This window comes from Branchiostoma lanceolatum, chromosome 9 (assembly GCF_035083965.1).
Source record: "Branchiostoma lanceolatum isolate klBraLanc5 chromosome 9, klBraLanc5.hap2, whole genome shotgun sequence".
Lineage (NCBI taxonomy): Eukaryota > Metazoa > Chordata > Leptocardii > Amphioxiformes > Branchiostomatidae > Branchiostoma > Branchiostoma lanceolatum.
Window position 1 is genome coordinate 12,721,934 of NC_089730.1, and position 20,243 is coordinate 12,742,176.

Here is a 20,243-nt window from a genome sequence, read left to right on the forward strand (position 1 = left end):
CTTTGTCCATACTGCTTCCTTTTTATTCTATCAAGTGTCTAAATGTTGCTAAACAGTAGAAAAAGTCCTGAATAAGTATGTAACCCACACTACTCAAATTCTTATCGTTGACAACCAACTTATATTGTTCAAACACAAATGAAAGCATTGCATATTGCTGTAATATGGACACAATTCCTACTCTGTATCCAAGTGATGCAAACGTTTTTCTTCTCACTGAAGCCCCATCAACACCCTTAAGTGTGACTGCTGAAGGACAAGCTCCTGACACAATCACAGTCACATGGCAGACCCCGACTGAGACCAATGGAGACCTGCGTGGTTATTACATCTACTACCAAGTTGTGGGAAGCACAGAGGAGTCCCAAGCTGAAGCTGGGCCAGATGAAACCACTTACAGCATCAGTGGGCTGCGGCCTGCTACAGAATACCTAATCACTCTCACTGCTTACACAGAGGGTGGGGAGAGTGAACGTAGTGGGGAAGTCTTGGTCAGCACATTGAGTGGTGGTAGGTAGCAGTTGTGGCCTCTTTGTGTATATCCTTAGTATTACAAACTTCCTGGCTAAAGGTCTGCATTTCTTATTCTTTAATGCATCCAAGAGAATACCTTTCAGTACCAAGGACAAGAACATGGAAAATTTAATTGTAATTTTTTGGGAGAGTTTCCCAGACAGTTACCGTTTAAGGTTAGTCAAGCAAATCATGTTGGGTTTGGTGATGCCTTTTACAGACTTGTAATATGCTGCAAGATGGTCCAGAACCTGTTGTGGTATTCATAATGTCTTAGTCACTGCTGACAAGTTAATTTTTCATCCTTTATGAATTCCCTTTCAACATATAACAATCAAAGAATTATATCCCCGTTAAAAACTGGCAGGCTAGAATGTAACCACATTGGTGCTGTTTTGTTGTCACATCTGTAACATTTATGTTAGTCATCCCAAATCTGCTAATACGAGCAAGCATCATTGTCCTAACGTCAACCACTATTTCTTTTTCTTGACGAGACCTGGTTTGTTGAACATCATATGTGTGGACACTGGATTATGTAACTCAGCATCTAGTATGTGATGGCCAGATAACCTGTCTTAACCAACTTGTGTGCATTCCTGAGATGCCATTGTGGCTTCTAACCATGGCCACTATGGTGTTGGTGTTCATCCGTCAATCTGACAAGGACTGCTTTGTTATCCATCATAGCCATTATACTACCATCACAATAACAAACAGACCTTACAGCCATCATCATCACTCATCATCCAGATGTCTTCGTCAAGACCTACCAATGAATGCAGTCGAAATGATTATCTTTTTCCCCCTTGCAAATTGAAGCGCCATCAACACCCCTAGGAGTGACTGGTGAAGGACAAGCTCCTGATGCAATAAGAGTCACGTGGCAGGCCCCAACAGATATCAATGGAGACCTGCTTGGCTACTACATCTACTACAGCGTTTTTGAGAGCGAAGAGATGTTAAAGGCTGAAGCTGGACCAGCCGACACAACCTACCTCATCGGTGGGCTGCGGCCTGCTACAGAATACGAAATCTATCTTACTGCCTACACCGTAGGTGGTGAGAGCGAGCATAGTCAATCAACATTTGTTCGCACATTAGCTGGTGGTAGGTTAACCATGAATTTCTATCAAACCAATCAATCCTCTTTGATAAGCTTCAACCACCAGCGCCAGCTGGTTTACACTTTCTACTTTTAAATGCTTCACAATTTTCTTTTGCTTACTTTTGCTTTTTAGAAACCTGATTCTGATGCTTTTATCTGCACCTTATTTTGATAGCTACTTTCTTTTGCAAGCACTTTTTTTCCTTTTGCACCCCCCACCTTCCCAGTACCTGGTGCACCAGCCAGCATTAGAGCATCTTCACTAGGCTCTGAAGCCATTGAAGTGTTTTGGCAGCCTCCACCACAGTCAAATGGAGAGATACTGGGGTACCGCCTCCAGTACCAGATAGTGGGAGAGGAGAGTGTCTCGACTCAGGAGGTTGAGCGTTACGAGACATTTTACTTACTGAGGGGCCTTAGGCCAGTCACTGAGTACTACATCTGGCTTGTAGCCTTCACTGCTGCAGGGGAAGGAGAGAGGAGTGAACAAGTTACTGTACAAACGGCAGAGGGGGGTATGTACATGTACATCTGTACCCAAAAGGGATATTGGACAGACCAGGATGGACTGACAGTGGCCTACAACTATTTTCTGACTTAAAATACAGCCACAGTTTGCCTCTGACCCTGACTGGCAGACGACTGGCAGCAACATTTTTCCTTTCTTTCTCAACTTTCTGAGCTTTACACAACTTTTGTATGGGTTCCACCCAATCTTGTTATTGCTTTTTTCTTCAGGCCTTCATAGGGCCCTGAGGGGCTTAGAACTAACATACCGGCCTCTCTTGGTTTCTCTTTCCTCAGTGCCTGGAGCTCCTAGAGATGTCCAAGGTCAGGCTGTAGACCCCACCACTATTACAGTCGATTGGCAACCCCCTCTAGAGATCAATGGGGTTCTCCTTGGGTACAAGGTGATATACATGCCTGAAAATGCTGCTGAGTTCTCAGCTGTTGAGTTGGGACCAGCAGAGCTCTCCACAATGCTGTTGGATTTGGAACCGGATACGACATATTCCATTGTCGTATTAGCCTTTACAGCAGCAGGGGATGGGGATGAAAGTGAGGAAATCCTAGTCGGCACAATGCAGGGTGGTAGGTATCAAGATCCCTGACCAGAAAATGGCCTTGATTATTTCTTTTTCAATCCCCATTCTTCTGGTTTGGAGATCGCTCATTTGTAAGGGTAAGCTGCTTGCGATAAGTTTAACAGATAAGCTCTTTGCATCAAGAATTTAAGGCAAAGCCATGCAATATCTGTTGATATGATGATAATGGAGTTCAAATGGGACATCCTGCACAAACCAAGGTAAGGTGCCAGCTCCAGGTCTTTCTTTCTCTCTAATTACCATAAAATCTCCAAACTAACATAAAACAATGTTCCCAAAACATCCTACACCTACTATGGATATAATTTTGTACATGTTGTGATGTTTGATCAATTTTGTTTCTCCTCATCAAGTTCCCGGTCCTCCAACTGATCTGTCTGCTGTCGAAAGAACGTCTGACTCCGTGAAGCTAAGCTGGCAGGCACCGGAAGGGGACATCGAAGGGTACCGCGTTTTCTATTCATTAGCTGGGAGCGACACTGAAGAAACTGTTGACACGAGATCACCCGATGCGTCATGGTCTCTGAGTGGACTACAGTCATTCGGAGAGTACTCCATTTCGGTTCTAGCCTACAACTCGGCTGGTGACGGTGAAAGAAGTGAGACGATCACAGTGCAAACAGAAGAGGGTGGTACGTATAATGCACACATGGCGCTGTCTGTATTGTGACCAGATAGACACTTTTAAGCACTCTTGATATGTTAATGCATTAGATTGTGTCTGGATAAAACCGCATGACTCCAGTTTTGTGATGACCCTGCCCTATAGCTACCTTTTCGCATGTTGTCTGCAAGTATTTCCAATACCCTACACTGCCCCTAACATGATACAATCAAGACATTTAGACACTTCATTCAACACATCAGAGTAGTTCCCAATATATTCACTGTACAAACAAGAATTCATCAATACGTGTTATTATCTTAAATACACATCACCATCAAATGACATATACATGTACATTGTAGTTGGGTAATCAAAGTTACCCACTTCTTTCTGGCAGTTACTGTCACTTTACGACATCATCTGTGACTCTTTGTACTAGTATACAATCTGAGGTATAGAATTGTTATCTCATTGTGCTAATGACACTTTGACCATTTTCTCAAGTCCCGGGAGCCCCTCGTGAAGTTCAGGGGCTTGCCATAGACTCAACAACGATCGAGCTACAGTGGATGCCACCATCTCCCGATGAGCAAAATGGTGTGATCAAGGGGTACAAAATCTTGTACAAGAAGGTTGGGGAAGAAGGGGAGAACGAAGAAGACGCAGGCCTCCTTGACTTGATGTACACTTTGTCTGATCTGGAGAAGTGGACAGAGTACAACATTTGGGTGTCTGCCTACACCAGTGCAGGAGATGGCTTAAGAAGTCCGGTCATAGTAGTCAGAACAGGAGAAGATGGTATGTAACAGGCAACAACTTCCACCATCCTCGCACTTCAATCTTTGTAGATCACCTCCCAAGAAAAGAAGGGCCTGTGCACTTCTACCCTGTTGTAGATTCTCACTCTTCTATCTAAGTAGACCAAGACCACCTACTCTACCTACAAAGAAGGACCTTGGCATTACTAATCTTCTACTCAACTTTCTTCTCTTGTAACCAATGTGTTACAAACATTGAAAGCCTATCCACTCTTGAAAACTACTAGTACTCAGTCTTTGGTTTTTCAAAGTAGAATGCCTTCTAGAACTGTATATTGTGCTTTACTTAAAATTTCTGTCATTGCAGTTCTGATATCTTGGAGGAAGCATACTAATAATGATATCATCTCCCTTTTCCAAAGTTCCTGGTCCTCCCATCGGCATTGAGGCAAGGCCTGGAGATGACTCCGCTAGCGTACTTGTACAATGGCAGCAGCCAATAGTGCAAAACGGAGTCATAGTCGGTTACAAGATCTTGTACCAGAAGTCGGGAGAGGAAGATGTGGAAGTTACTGATATCGGATCCCCACAGGTGGCTTTCACCTTGAGTGGCCTGGACTGGAACGACTACAACGTTTGGGTCGTGGCGTACACTGGAGCGGGAGACGGAGATCGAAGTGACCCCGTGTTGGTCCGACCGGCAGAGGGCGGTATGTCACCATCTCACTGGACAAACTTTCCTCTCTGAGTCTCAAGTCTTCACTTCCATTTCCTTCACCACTAACATGTTATCTTTGTCACTAGTAGTATTACCAAACGGCCAAGTGTGGTTCTTTGGAGAATGAAACAAGTACATTGTACTCTTCTTACTTACATGTATAACCCCTCCTCTATTCCAAAAACTTCAGCACTATAAAGCTAGGTTTGTGTAATGCATTTAAGTGTTTGTAACTAATTCTTAAGGCATCAAATAACTTGTTACATCAGCCATTGAAGAATGTATACTAATAGCAAATGTTGTTAAATATAGATCCTTGCAGTTTATAGGAGCATCACTAAATCTATTCATATTGCCATTTTTTGTGCCTGAACAAGTTGCCATTTTTGTGCCTGAACAACTTGCCACTTTGTACATCTTCATCTTGCTAGTAATCTTGACATCATCATACCCATCTTTTTGTTAATCAATCAATCAATCAATCAAGCTCAGCCAATGTGTTTCCATATCTATGAGAGCTGTGCAATGCACACAGGTTGTTCTCATTGTGTATTTGAGGCTGGATATTTCCAACAACTCATCTACCTCATCCATTTTCCTCTGCAACAACAATCAAAGTCCCCGGACCACCAAGCGCAGTGTTTGCCAGCCCGCTGGATTTCGATACCATGGAAGTGCGCTGGCAGCCTCCCCTCTACATCTACGGTCAACTCTTAGGTTACAAAGTCTTGTATCGGTCGGTGAATGAGATAGAAAACCAAGTTGTTGTCACGCCGACCACGGAGCCGTCCTTTACGCTACCCGGGCTTGATGCAGACACGATCTACATCATCTCTGTGGTTGCTTACACAATGGCCGGAGATGGCCCACGGAGCAATGAGTTCGTTGTTCGAACTCTTGAGGGTGGTATGTCTCCCCATCTTCCCTTTCCTTCATTTTACATCCAACCCATCCTTGTCTTGTTGCATGTTGCTTGCTACTTCTTGTGCATAAATATATCCCGCTTACTGCAACAGCTTATCTGCCATTGCTCAAGCCATCGCATTTTGTGTCTGCTATGCATTACGTCTGTAAAATACAATTAGTTTCTTGCTTTGCCGCATCTGCATTTGTTCCCAACCTTAACCTTGCATTCATTCCCTTCCCCTCACCCCATGTCACCCCATCATTGTTTCTGTTACCTCCACCCCATAGTTCCTGGGCCAGCTCAAAGCCTATCAGGGCTGGTGTGGGATTCACAGAGTGTTCAGCTTCGCTGGCAGCCACCCTATAACGCTTACGGACAAATCCGTGGGTACAAAGTCTTCTATCAGAGGATGGGGCAGATCACACCAAGTACTGAAGATACACAGTCCACAGGGCTGGTCCATAAACTATCTGGACTGAAGAAGTGGACGGAGTACATCATCTCGGTTGCTGCTTATACCAGCAGAGGTGACGGAATGAAAAGCAATCAGATCATCATTCGCACCATGCAGGACGGTATGTGACCAAGGAGTGATGAAGTGTGGAGACACAAGCAACTACTCATCTATGACTTCTTCTGTCTCTGAAGTAGAGCCTCCAGATCACACAGTCATTGTAGAGACCACAGTGTTTTTAGCACATCCACAAAGAAATGACTATTTTCGTACACACAACAACAGGTTATGGTATTCGTCATTTACAGGGACTCTTCTTTCACATCACACATGACACTGCTTGGAGAAAGGCTTCACACACCCAGACCATATTGACAACAATGACAACATATACTGACACCATGAAACCATCACAACTGCTGCCATCTTTTCCCCTTCTACCTTCCCTCACTTTACATCTGCTTCCAATTTATCCCTGGCACAATTCATGATACCCTTAACACCGTATGCCAGCACATATTTTAGTAATTTAAATCAGCATCTTTATTCTATTGTCTTACTGCTGTAATTCCCCTATGCAAGAAGCACTCTTGTATTACTGTCACTGCATTGCATTATCTTTGCCGTATTAACAAAGTAGTTAGTCATCCCTATACGCATGTAACTGTGCATACCTTGTGCTATACCTTATCATGCCACTTCTTTGCCATGATTTTGTTTGCAATGTTTCCTGTGCTTATGTCACCCTTCATCTTCCCTCCCCCAAAAAAGTTCCCGGAGCGCCAGAGGATGTCCAGGGAATCGCTCAAGGTTCTAACGCGCTACGTGTGACGTGGCAACCCCCGACAGATCGCAATGGTGTGATCCAAGGCTACAAGGTTTACTATGCAAGGATGGGCACAGAGGACTATATTGAAATCGACACACAAAATACCGAGCTCTCCTTCGAACTGTCCGAACTCAGACCGTGGACCAGCTACACGTTCTCTGTGTCTGCCTACACAAGCGTAGGAGAAGGGCCGCAAAGTAGTAAAGTGACCACGAGGACAGAAGAGGATGGTGTGTACCAATCCAATGTGTCATGATGATAGAGGAGTGCTAACTCTACGCAGATGACTGACTCTTTACGCAGATTTTGTAAACACGAATTGCTGCTAATCTTTTTTCTGTCTTTTTTTTTTTGAGAAGGAAAATTAACCCTGCACTTATTAATTTTGGTAGTGTGTTGATATTGTAACATCTTTCATGTTTCAGACTGATATTGTCTACCTTCACCCATAAGATGCATATATCATTGTCAGTTTAGAAGCACCAACCCAACCCCACTTAGTTGTAGTGACATCTATGTTTGGTTTTTCTTTTAGAGCACCATAGCATTCTTCAATTCAACTGCACCACTACGTACCTACAGTAACATCAACTTGTCTTAACCTCGGATTTTGATCCTCCAACATACATGTAATAGCACTTATTTCAATCCATCAGTTCAGGCACTTTGCTGCACAATACAATGTACATTTCACTAGCCGTCAAACCCTCACTTCTACCACAAGTAGTTGCTTAGCTTATAGTAAAGCATATGATTTACTCTCGGGGTCTTGTTCCTTAGTGCCTACTGTAGGCCCAGGTGGCCTGAACGCAGAAGCAGTGGATGCCGAATCAATCCGCGTGTCCTGGATAAGAATATCAGATGCGGAGGCTGGAGGGGCACTGCAGGGGTACCAGGTCTTCTACCAAGCCATAACGGCTGACGGGGCTCTGGAGATCAGCGACGCACAGATTTACAAAGTGGAGGGCGCAGACACTTTGGTAAGACTTCCTTCTCATTGGATCGTTGCAAAACCATACCTTGATTAAGCTTAACGCTAGGAACTCATAACAGAGGTCTGTTAATCTAGTACTGTAATAGCTGCATTCGGTGACCAAAGCAATTATTCAAGCATCAAAATCACAAACAAATGAGTCTACACCCTTGATAAATGCAGTAAAATTAAGGATGATTTTAATTTCCTCCACATCATCATGACACACCTATGATGATATTGGCCATTATTTACCCTATCCTTGTCTTATCAAACTTGAAGATTTTAAAGTAGTCACAGGTTTTATTAAGAAGAAGGTTACACTAGTCGCAAATCTTAAGCATGTGTTTGTGCCATGTGTCCACAGGAGGCTACTCTAACAGGCCTGGAGGCTGGCACCAGGTATGCCATCACAGTCAGCGGCTATACCAGCAGTGGAACAGGTATTCGAGCAGATCTGGTTGAGGCAACGACCCAGACCGGTGAGAAAAAATAGTCCTTCTGTTGTACTCTGTTCTCATGTCAGCAAAAATGGATTGTATACTGATGTTTATGTATACAGGTGCCAATGTTTTCCATCAATGCTCTTTTTTATATTCACAGCTACATGATTGTCCAAATTATTATGATTTGTTGAGTATTGAAGTTGATACATTTCCATATTCACAATTATATTTCCAGTGCACATGTTTATGCCCTTGCCAGGAACATTTATTTTCATGTGAATATTTTACACAATGACAACCATAATATTATCAAGAAATTTCTTCCTACACAAAAGAAGAAGTTGAACCTATTATAAGCAATATTAATGGTTTGGCTTGCTAACAAAGTTTGATCCCTGACTAATGTTTAATCAGCTAACAGTCTAATTATGGTGCTAACATGACACAACAATGAGTACACACCAACATTAAACAGCAGGGAGTTAGAGTTACATGTATGTATCTCATAGTGAGTGATACTTGCACAAAAACATGGTCAAACATAAATAATTGTTGTACTTTTTATCCAGAGTTTTCTTCTACAGTCTGATGTAGAGTAGACCTTTATTCTTTCAACTTTACTTTATCTTATTTTACTTTATTTCATTTCATTTTATCATATTTTACTTTATTTTTTTCTAGCAGTTTTGTTTCTGTTGATTAACGTTACCTTCAATTTTATTTTTGAATATTTTTGTTTTCATGAGTCTTATTTCTTAGCTAGTTTCTTTTATCAGTCCTTTTTCTATTTTATCATTTCTGTAGAATATTTAGACCTTTTTATTTTACTTTCATAGTTTCCTATCTTTTTACTTTAGTTGCTTTTTATTTTAGTTTTTCTCTTTTATTTTCTTCTTGTTTTCCATTTTGACTGTCTTTTGTTCCTCACCTGGTGCTCCTGCCCCGTCAGGCACGGATGAAGGGCCCGCCGTGGGTCCCGGTGGTGAGTTCCTCAAAATCACGGCGACAAACTAAACGAAGGACAGAAGCACTCCATATCACGTCACCTCATAGATACATATACTCAGACTTGATACCATTTCTACAACCACTGCAGTAACAAGACATTTCCACAAGACAGTTCCACATTGAGACAGAACCTCGGCTGTCAGAAATAAGTCTGTAGTCCTATTATTTTTGCAGGTTTAAAGGATTTTTACCTTAACTCATACAAGTAGACAATATGTTTTGCTCATCCCCTCAGTTTCAGACAGCCAAGGTTTTATAATTTTAAGACTTAATAAATGAAGAATATCAGCAGGGATGTTGTCAGAAGTCATCTACCATGCTTTAAATTAGGAAAGAGTTTAAATTACTTGGCTAGTTGTCAAGAGTTTAGATGCACCAAAAAATCATCACAATATTTATCTTTATCCACTTTGCCTTATCAAAACTATGACGTGCTGGTTTGGCAGTGATTTTGTAAACTTGTCTGATTTCATCCCTGCTTACAATGTTAATGTATGAATGTCTCAAACTTCACAGATTATTTGCAATTTAACAAAATGTAATGATCTTTTTTAAGTATGAAGCATATTTCTAAATTGACAAATTCAAAATCACTTTGTACCTGAATGTGCAATGTATCTGTTTTATCTGTATGTATACAGGGAGATGTTATCATTAAGACATCAGTGACAAGCTAACATCATGTCTTTGAATCACTGCCATTTTTTCACATGCACATGTACAACTGTGGTGGAGTCACAGCTGTGACTGCCTCCTGCTTTTACTTTTCATTTTAGCAGCATTGTTATAGACCATCAAGCGACAACTCCCTAAGCTGTTGTATGCAACATGGACATTAGATAGGAGATGCTCCAATTCACTGCTACATTGTACTTTTAATAGGTTGTCTTTAATCTAAATGTAATTGGAAAGCAGACTCTTCTGTAAAATGATATATTAGCTGACAAATGTCTTCAGGCTGCTCATAATCTCAAATTGAAGTTGATACGAAAATAATATTTTTCTCACTTCATAAATGAATAGTTGTAGCATCTCCTATTATGCTTTATCATTATGATTGTTTTTACGGTAATAAGAAAGCCATATCAATTGTATCAACATAGATGAACTAAAATTTGTCTTGTTTTACAATTCAAATCAAACTCTAAGTGCAATCCCTTTGTTTGGTAAAACTTTGACAAAAGCACAGAGACGTTTAGTGCTTTGTGTAAGTTGAGATGTTGAGTTTTTTTTTACACCGTCCTGCCCACAGGAATCCCTTACCCCAACCCCTCGGACTGCGGCCAGGTGGTGGCCAATGGGGAGTCTGAGAGCGGACCCTTCACCGTCTACCCCACAGACGGCAGCGAACCCATCGAGGTTTGGTGCGACATGGAGACAGATGGCGGAGGCTGGATCGTATGTTTCAACTTCTCTTCTTATGCTACTAAGTCATCTGATTTCTGACTTTCTTTTCATGACAAAGATAGTGGGAGTGCACATTGAATGTAGAACCATCTCAAAAGAAAGCTGAGATGGTGTTTGGATTTTATGTACAAATATACTGTACATGTATCTAAATCTTTGCTGAGGGTATGATAGTTTGGTGACGCCTTAGGAATTAAGCTTTTTATGAACTAAAATAGAAGACATACACCATAATAGTAAAAGCAATGCCTTGCCAGTAACATGAGAATTTGAGGCCAGTTGCTGCCTTATGTTTCATCTATTTGCACATGTTACTAATCAAGGAAGCTTAACTTTTCCACCTCAGGTTTTCCAGAGACGGCAGGACGGCTCTGTAGACTTCTGGAGGCGATGGAGAGAGTACCGGGCAGGATTCGGTGAAAACACAGGAGAATTCTGGCTTGGTGAGACAGTCACCCCACAGTTCATTGTTTTAATTTCATTTAAATTTCCATTCAAATGAACACATGGTCTCCCTGTAAAGCAGTGCTAGCCACTGCGACAGCGACGTATGTAACTTGGTGGAAGCAAACAGGAACAAATCAAGAAATGGACTAACTTTGTAACCTTTCAATCCACAGGAAATGACAACATCCACAGACTATCAAACCAGGGAGAGTACCAGCTGCGTATTGACCTGGGTGACGGTGCTGACGCGGTGTACGGAGAGTGGGACAACTTCAAACTCGGCTCAGAGTCAGATCTGTACAAACTCATCATCGGGGAATACTCTGGCACCTCAGGTGGGTAGAGATGCTGTCTATTTTGGTAACTTTTATTATTCAGCTGTCTCAATTGCATCTGTTACTGTTAGTTATACTGTCATCAGGACACACCAGGTATGTAAGCATGCCCAACAGCACACTTCTATAGCATCAAAAATGCACAGGAGACAGGCTAAATGACATCCTTTCCAAGGTGGCATATGGGGCACCCATGACAGCTGTTTTTTTACAATCTCCACATTGATGTAACGCACGCACAATGTATCATTCCCTTTTACTGCAATTCATTTGTACAGAATTCAAGCTGTACTCTTGAGACTATGAAATGAAACAATACCAAGTTCTGCCAGACACTAATCATTGCAGGAACAAGGCCTTCAGCAGCTATAAAAACTTTGTAAGTCTCACAAACAAACAAACAAACAAACAAACAAAGAAAACAAACCTTTGTGCACAACAACTACATTACATTACTCTTTCCTCTCATTTCAGGTGACTCCCTCACCTACCACAACAACAGGCCATTCTCTACGAGGGACAAGGATAACGATGTTGCCCTCAGCCACTGCGCCTTCGCTTACCATGGCGCGTGGTGGTACAAGAACTGTCATCGTAGCAACCTGAACGGCCAGTACGGCGACAACACGCACAGCCAGGGGGTCAACTGGTACCACTGGAAGGGCCACGAGAAGTCCGTACCATTCGTCGAAATGAAAATGAGGTCCATGGATTTTAAGACAAAATATGCAAGAGCAGAGTAAGACATGGTTCTGATGCTTTTACCGTGGTAAAATGCAAACGACAAATAAAATAGAACCTTTAAAAACTATCTAAAAGCTTTGTCAAATGATGCAACATCTACAGCCTTGCTTCTGCATTCATTTTAAGACTTAGAAGCTTAAATAAAAAAGGGGAAAAGAACAGCTCACTTTTGTAAATCCCTCTTCAGTACTTAAGAACATTTCTTTGGTGTTAAAATAGCCCGCCACCCCAACCTGACCACATTAGAAAAAAATTACTGTGTTCGAGAAAAGGGTGTGTTTTCAAGGGTCAGGGTAAGACTTACAGAATGTTTTGTACAATTTCTTGAAAAGAACCCTCTGTTGTGAAGAGATGTACCTTTTCCCCCATTCATAAGAGATGTAACTTTGAATAAAAGCTGCTGAAGTGGGCATAAATTCTGTTTAACGACAAACTCCACAGTGACATAGCACATACATGTACTGGTATTTTTGCTGATCAAGATAGGAAAATATGTGATGTAAAAGGAACTATACTAGTAGTTTGGGATATGTAAAAAAAAGAATACAGAATACTTAGAAACATACTAGTACATGCATACTAATTAGTTAGATGTTAATGTCACACCAAGAAAAAAAATTCAACTTCACTACTGCCCTGTTGAGTGAAACTTTGTGTGGGGGGGAAGTTCTAAGTCCTAGAGAAACTCCTGATTACCCGCAAAGCCAGGAGAGGCTATATGTTTGTGTATATTACGATCTGTGTTATGTACCGTAGTTCTAGAAGTTGCGTATGTGTAGATGAGTACTTATCCTAGCTTCAGTTTCACCAAGCCTGTTGAAACGCTGCTTGTTTTTCATCCTTACTACTTCTCTTGTTTAAGATTCTTTATTGGTCATGGCCCTTATGTTTGAATACAAGGCCAAAACTTGCCAAGGAAATACTATAAATAAGTCAAAAAAGTTCTTGTGAAATAGGATAATATTTCTTCCATATTACCTGCTACTATGTTTAATTAGATAGGATCTAATTAAGATTTAAAATTTCAATGTGTTTGAAAAGTGCACAAAGGTGTCACAGGAAAAGAAAATCTTGTAGAAGCAGTTCTATAGATGCAGCTCTAACCATGCTTGTGTGTTTACAAACAATGCAGCACATACAATGTAGTTGTGATATGTAAAGTTTTGTATCAGTTTAAAAGCATTATCATATAGCAGGTATTTGATCAAGTAGCATTGGTATCAAGGTCAACTTAAACAAGAGCAGATGTAGACTAGAGGTAGCAGTTTGTATCATATCAATCATATGGTAATTTTCTTGTGCAACAGCTATTTTTGTTGTTTTCCGTTGAAAGTACGAGGAAACCATTTTCATCAGTATGGATTTGTACAAATTGTACCTTTTAATCGTAGGTTTGTGGTCCAGGAAAACAAAAATGGTAAATAGATATATTTAGCCACAGCATCATTGCAGAACATTGGCATATTAGCTTGGGTGTGTTTATAATGCAAGATTGGCTCTTTTTACTAGGTGACGGGACTTTAAGTCAGTACAAAAACTTTTATAAACCTGTACTAAGTTAAGATGAAATCCATGGAATGATGTTTCCTCAATAAAGAAAGTTGTGATCTTTATAAGAAGATGCCTGTTACTTTACTATTTCTTGACATTTTAGATACATTAGTCAAGGTAATCTAAACAGCATTAAAAAGATCAATAAGGTAGGCATTCCGTTCCTTGTGGCTTCAGAACAAAACCATTGACTTGATTATTTCCCTTCTTTATTTATCACATCAAACACATGATAGTGATGTCATTGCATAAAGGGGACATCTCATTAAGTTTCATTCCTAATGTCACTTAAAAAGACATGATCAGGACAAAAGCAAAGAATTGACATTCTATTCTTAGAACAAGGCATGGCTCCCCAAAAGGACAGAAGCACTGCAGGCAAATCTGAATGCAATCTAAGGATATCACAGACTATACCAGCCAAACAGTTCCTTCCAGCTCAATGAAGAGCTTATCTTCCACTGGTCATGACAGGAAAAACAGACATATTATAAATATGCACAGTAAAGACAGGTTCCTCCCACTGTAGAAATGCCCTAAACTTTTCTTTCACAATGAACAGTAAACTGTGTCTGAACATTCAATCCCAAAGACTGCAACCCATTCCAGTAGTGTGCATGTCTGCATGGCAACACCTGCCAGAAATAGAACTCTCAAATTATATAATTACAGGGTAACTAATAACCAATTGAGGGCAGGGTCACTTAACCACATGCTAGGCAGGATAACATGCCTAGATCTGGTTTTCACATGACAACCAAGTTGTAAAAGCACGGATCCTTGAACAAAATCTCACCACAAGTGGTAAAAGGCTTAATTTTTCCAGAAGGACAAATCAAGTATCCATATTACAAGGTAACAGCTCAATTGGGAACAGGCATGAGCAGATCACCCTATAGGCTACCTGGTGCTGTGAAGTAGTGTGAACTCTGCTGAACTTGTCACCAAGCATTAGGTTCACTCCCCTAACTTAGACATAACACCATAAATCATCAACATGGAGAATGCAGTAAGGGAACAAAACAATAAGATCCAATTTCAAGACATTTTTCAGTGAAAAATGCATGTCCAAAAAAATTGCACTGTAAGAGAATCTAGGTGCGCAGGAGAGGGTCAAAACAAGTGTCTTAACAAGCCCCCTTTATATATACAGAAGTGCCATAGCCTTAGAATTAAGAGGCACATGTTTGAATTCACGGTTGAAACAATGAATGCCCGCGCCTGTTTGTGGTGGAAAAGTGACCATAAAAACTGCGAACTTAAAAGCATACATCAGGTAGCTAAGATATATAGTATACCCTGTACCTGTTGACCAATACAGATCTATAGACAGATACCTGAATCCTTATCTGTTATCCTTCTTGGTCCATCTCTTACATAACATAAGACATGAAGACGTAATGGAAAGGTGCCTACCTTGGTATGAGCCTCCCACTCTCCCAAGGCACATGTTGCTCCACTGGGTGTCCACACATATCTGGCACCTTCATCCTCCTCAGCATCCTCCTGTTGTAACCTGGCACTGGCAGAACTGTCTCCGTTTTCACTTTCACTGTCTGAAGATGACGATGCACTGAAGACATCTGTGAGGAGGATTATTACTTTAGTTTTGAAGGAGTCTTATGTATTGATAAGAGAGTAGCACATGATTCTCCCCTGTACCCAATAACCAAAGTCGTAGCTGTAACTTGATATTTCCATATCGACCTTCAGAACACTGATTTATTTCTTATTTCCTACTATGCGTGAGTAGCATTTATCTTTTCCTTAGAGTTTCAATAATACATGTAAGTATGAGATGAGATGGTAGAACACAACACAATACTACATGATGCTCGGTGTATATAGACACCAACAATTCACAACATTATAATGTAATCTAAAGAAGACAACTGAAGTGGAAGACTAAGTCTTTGTCCTTTTTCAGAAATGAGGAATTACTTACCGATAGGATATATAGACTCTGCACCAAGCACAGCTGTTTCCTGGTAGGAGGAATATTGCACTTTGTACCCATCCTCCTGAAAACTTTTAACAGTCGCTGGGTACCATAGGCCATTCCTGTACTTAGCAAGGCACTGAGATCCTTCTTCTAAAATACTGGGGAAAAAGTAGAAAATATAATTCCATTATTTCAATACTTTTATTCAGCCTGGCTGTGATTTCATAGATTTGTCTTCCTTTTCATTGTTATAAAGATGTGAATTACCTGGAATGGTACCGGTTATAAAGTATGATAAATATGAAGCATTTGTTTACATTCAAAACTTAGAGACTTTTAGATCAAAGTGCAAGTAAAGTTCTTCAAAGACCACATTGTACTGAGCCTGGTGAATGAAAATATCTAATAAGACAGTCAACTATCCAGCCAAAGTAGCAGATTTCATTTGATCAATTAACATGCTGACAGGAAAGGAAATCTCTTGCTACTTGTTCATAAGTCATCAGCAAAAGCACCTGTTTACAGTTGTCACCAGGTAAAAAAACACAAATTAAAGACAGATCTTTCAAATACTGTTCCAGTTGGTAGACACAGTTGGCCTTTGGCACCTTCCAAGCGATAGTCCATTTCATTTGTTTTTCTTTGATCTGCCACAAAAATATGTCACACATTAGGGTGTTGAAGTAAGTTTATCTCATACACATAGGACTTCAGATTCGTGGTTGTGCAGTTTGCCTGTTCTCTACACATCGGGGAAGTGTTTTTTTTAAATTCATTTTACTGTTCTGACCATTACTGTACAGTAACTTAAGAGCATGATAGTTTAGAGTGTTAAAATCATGCAATGTTTCAGCACCCGCACACCTAACTTCTTGTGACAGTATCCAGGGGCTCTAGGTGAAGCCAAAAATAGTTGGATAGAGACAATTAACTCTGTCCCTCTCTTGGAACAATCTTATAACCTGATCATTCAAATCTGATCATAAGGATTCCTGCGAGATTTTTCCCATGGCTACTGTCTCTCTTCCCTGACAGCAGATTTTATAGGTGTGGATGGATCCTAAAATGAGCCACAGGTCCGTGACATTAGGTTTCCCCACACATGTGGACTTCCTGTCGCTCTCTCTGCCAGGATGGACGGAGATCTGAGGCACGAGCAGCGGGATTTCTGCCCCCTGCGGACTGATCTTGACTCTTCCCCACTGTGCGTACGCCCACCTCCACTTGGGAAAACTTACAGAAGTAACAGGGTTGGCAGCTTGTCATGTTTCAAGGTTCTTGTCGAGGACATCCGTTTAACCTGGTGTGCACAGGGTTTGTCAGAGGCAGCTGACAAATAGCAGAAGTCCAGAAAACACCACAATTACAGTGATTAACAGGAGATTAAAGGAAACCCAAAAGGTACTCAAGGGTTATGCTACAAACATAGACCAGAAGATTTACTGTATAAAGTCTCCCAAAACCGAAAGCTGAAAAGTCCAATAAGCAAAGAGAAGTCAGTTTTCCGACAACTCTTTGCATTTCTCTCTCTTTCCTTCTCCATCTCTCTGTGAAAATGAAACATTTTCGACAAGTAAGTCGAGAAACAAATTCCAGCCAAGTGCAGCAGAGTTGTCAAAGTCTGTCATGTCAGTATCATCTACACTATCAAAAATCTCCAGAGGAATCCTCACGCCTTAGCTAACATCCTTATCTAGCCTGGCAATTTGCCACTGACCATGGTCAGAACTGATCAGTTCCATATTTCTGAGTCACTCCCATTGCCATGTTCCCATATCTACCCTGCCATCTTGTAGTCTGACACGTCCAACAGATTGGTCTTGATTCAGTATTTGGGGCATGAAGCAGAGACAGATGTGCCAAGATATTGGTGTCTTTCAAGTTGATGCGGTTCGAAAATAGAATAAAGAGTCAAAATTGTAAGGTTTGGGACTACTGCTGAGCAAGTTATGACTTTGTTGTCCTAAAGTGGAGTTGCAAATCACTAAACCATTACACTCCTTCACAGTAATCACAGTGGCAGCAATTTATTGCAATTTAGCTACAATTTGAAATCATCTAATGCACAAGAATTCTAAGAGCCCTAATAGTGTAACACTCAACTGGAGAGTCTTTGGTGTTTTCTGTTTCGAATAACTTAGAGGACCGCGTATGTAATTTTCTTTCTTTCAGACAATGCGAATGCCAACCATTCTCCTGGGAACTGCAGGGCTCTGCCTTGGAGTAATGCCATGATTTTAAGTAAAAATGACCGAGCTGGATGGCCGTCAGTCCAGGGACTAATGTGTGTAATACCAACCACATTGATCCTGTAAGAGATGGATGACACAGGTGAGGATACTCTGGAACTCAGTCAACTCAGACACCTCAGATGGACTAGTTTTAATAAAGCAGGAAAACTGATCAGACAACAAGGCTGCGAGATCTAAATGACATTTTCGTCAGTACTCTGCCGTGTTCTCTTGATCATTGTGCAATTTTTAGAGATCAGTGGATGTTCACAGGTCCCTGAGCCCTGTTCAATGTAATAGGCATTGATTCTGCCATAGGCCCAATAAAATCTTAACTGTCGTTTGTTGAAGGTAAGATATCTAGGTAATAAGATACGCCAAAAGTAGTTACTCAAGCAACTGGATAAACTTTTGAAACAGTCAGACATTTCAGACAGCATCCGCTATCTTTCAGCAGTGATTGTGAGGTAGCGGATTCTGTCTGAAATATCTGACTGTTCCTCCAGTTTCTTGAGTAACTATTTTTGGCTAAACTGTCATTGGTTGTGTAAGTGGAAGGGCTTAATCAAGCATAATACATAAAGTCCATAAATCATAGCCTAAAGTCACGACAAGGTTCAAACTCCAGACTTGTCTACCATGATTCACCAGTGATGTCTGCCATTCCCCTCACATAAGGACTTTAGATTTCCAGATCTATCCCATAAGACAGAAAAAGCAAGTAAATCCTGATTTATTAGCCATACTATCCAATATGTGAACATGTGTGCCCCCAAGTAACACAAGACCTTGGTAAGTAGAACATTGAACCAAGGTCCTTGATTAAACTTAATTCAAAACTATCCATATGTTTCAAATTATGAGTACAGCAGAAAATACCATTCGAGGATGAAGAGAGTTGAGCCACTGAAGTTACTATGCAAAATGGGACGGGACTGTCTCAATGTGGTTGTTGACAGGAGTTGGTTGGATGGACAAGTTTGACTGTACTTTGATGAGGGTGTGTAAAATTCACAGACCTACTGTTTCCAGTTTTCATTCACTGTTATGGCAAAACTTGACATTTACCAGAACCACTGTGAGTTAACGTAATATGACAGAGCAGACAAAATCAACATTATCAAAATGGACAGTTATGTGGATATTAGTAAAAATCCCTTTAAGCTTGTTCCATCCTTAAAAAGGTGAAGGATCTCTGCAGGTTCTAAACTGTCAATCTATAGTAACTTTACAGGCAGCAGACTCTTGGACCAGGACCAGACACCTGTCTGTGTGCTGTGTTCCCATGGCAACGGAACATGTGGAGGACATTTCCCAGCCGTGCGGTTGGCTTTATGTTTGAGATTAGTCCTGCATCCCTGCACAGGAGGTGACATTTGGTAGAACTGTTTATGACTCAAGTTGAGCTCCAGGCTTAAGGGCTTACATTGGGAGACATTGTACTATTTAAAACATCAATATTTAAGACTGGAGAAGAAACAAGTACACGCCCCAACTGGAAACTGGTCCTCTGGGACACATTAGAAGGGATTAGAGGACATAAAATCTGCAGATGCAATCATCTTAAATCACCTTTATATGTGCTGTGACATTACGATCTCACATGAAATATCTGATACTGATAATGGCATCTATCTATACCATGCATTTTTTTAAAATTCTGTTCATGCACAGTACCATGTTCTAGGCTGTACTAGACTGACAGCAGTATACAGTGTACTTGCAGACACATCTATTCATCTTTACTTAATTCTATGACTCAGGACCATTAACTTTTCAATATAAAAATCTCCCTGGAGGCTTTTCTAATTACCAGTATTCTAAGTTTAAAAAACATGGTTCCTTGGACACAGTTGGATGCTATCTAAATGTCTACGTGGTCACTTCACATGTCTGCTTTATTGTGGCTTGTCATCAAAAGATAAGTGGAACCAAATCGGAGACAGTTCAGGCACTGCTGAGAATTATTAGAAGTCTGTCAATATGTTACAGGTGTCAAGTGAAAGGTGGTGACATGTTAGTGATACACTTGAGTAGTTGGTGCTAAGCCAGACTGTTCATGATTAAATGCTGCAGGAGAATGCCAGGTCATGCAATTCCTCCTTGCAAGCTGGTGTTACAGGCCAGAATGTACCCCTGGCTAGAACTTACCCGGGGAT

General features: G+C 40.9%; 2 protein-coding genes across 5 annotated transcripts in view; one reads left to right on the forward strand and one right to left on the reverse strand.

The window, feature by feature from the left end:
* Positions 1 to 13,979, forward strand: part of LOC136441756 (tenascin-X-like) — an 87,571-nt gene extending 73,592 nt beyond the window's left edge. The window contains exons 40-56 of one of the 4 annotated variants that reach the window (XM_066438210.1): positions 223 to 510; positions 1,336 to 1,623; positions 1,849 to 2,136; positions 2,426 to 2,713; positions 3,081 to 3,359; positions 3,839 to 4,132; positions 4,515 to 4,802; positions 5,429 to 5,716; positions 6,005 to 6,292; positions 6,943 to 7,230; positions 7,781 to 7,980; positions 8,341 to 8,455; positions 9,369 to 9,401; positions 10,680 to 10,825; positions 11,181 to 11,277; positions 11,455 to 11,616; positions 12,091 to 13,979. In XM_066438210.1, coding sequence (XP_066294307.1) covers positions 223 to 510; positions 1,336 to 1,623; positions 1,849 to 2,136; positions 2,426 to 2,713; positions 3,081 to 3,359; positions 3,839 to 4,132; positions 4,515 to 4,802; positions 5,429 to 5,716; positions 6,005 to 6,292; positions 6,943 to 7,230; positions 7,781 to 7,980; positions 8,341 to 8,455; positions 9,369 to 9,401; positions 10,680 to 10,825; positions 11,181 to 11,277; positions 11,455 to 11,616; positions 12,091 to 12,359 — 3,899 coding nt within the window. In that variant the 3' untranslated portion in view covers positions 12,360 to 13,979. The remainder of the gene's footprint in view (positions 1 to 222; positions 511 to 1,335; positions 1,624 to 1,848; positions 2,137 to 2,425; positions 2,714 to 3,080; positions 3,360 to 3,838; positions 4,133 to 4,514; positions 4,803 to 5,428; positions 5,717 to 6,004; positions 6,293 to 6,942; positions 7,231 to 7,780; positions 7,981 to 8,340; positions 8,456 to 9,368; positions 9,402 to 10,679; positions 10,826 to 11,180; positions 11,278 to 11,454; positions 11,617 to 12,090) is intronic. The other 3 variants (XM_066438211.1, XM_066438213.1, XM_066438214.1) reach the window with 3 other exon arrangements.
* The window catches only part of LOC136441760 (zinc finger CCCH-type with G patch domain-containing protein-like), a 98,097-nt gene that overhangs the window by 72,610 nt on the left and 5,244 nt on the right, over positions 1 to 20,243 (reverse strand). Inside the window, exons 7-8 of the mRNA XM_066438223.1 lie at positions 15,857 to 16,011; positions 15,328 to 15,494 (exon numbers count right to left, since the gene is read on the reverse strand). Coding sequence (XP_066294320.1) covers positions 15,328 to 15,494; positions 15,857 to 16,011 — 322 coding nt within the window. The remainder of the gene's footprint in view (positions 1 to 15,327; positions 15,495 to 15,856; positions 16,012 to 20,243) is intronic.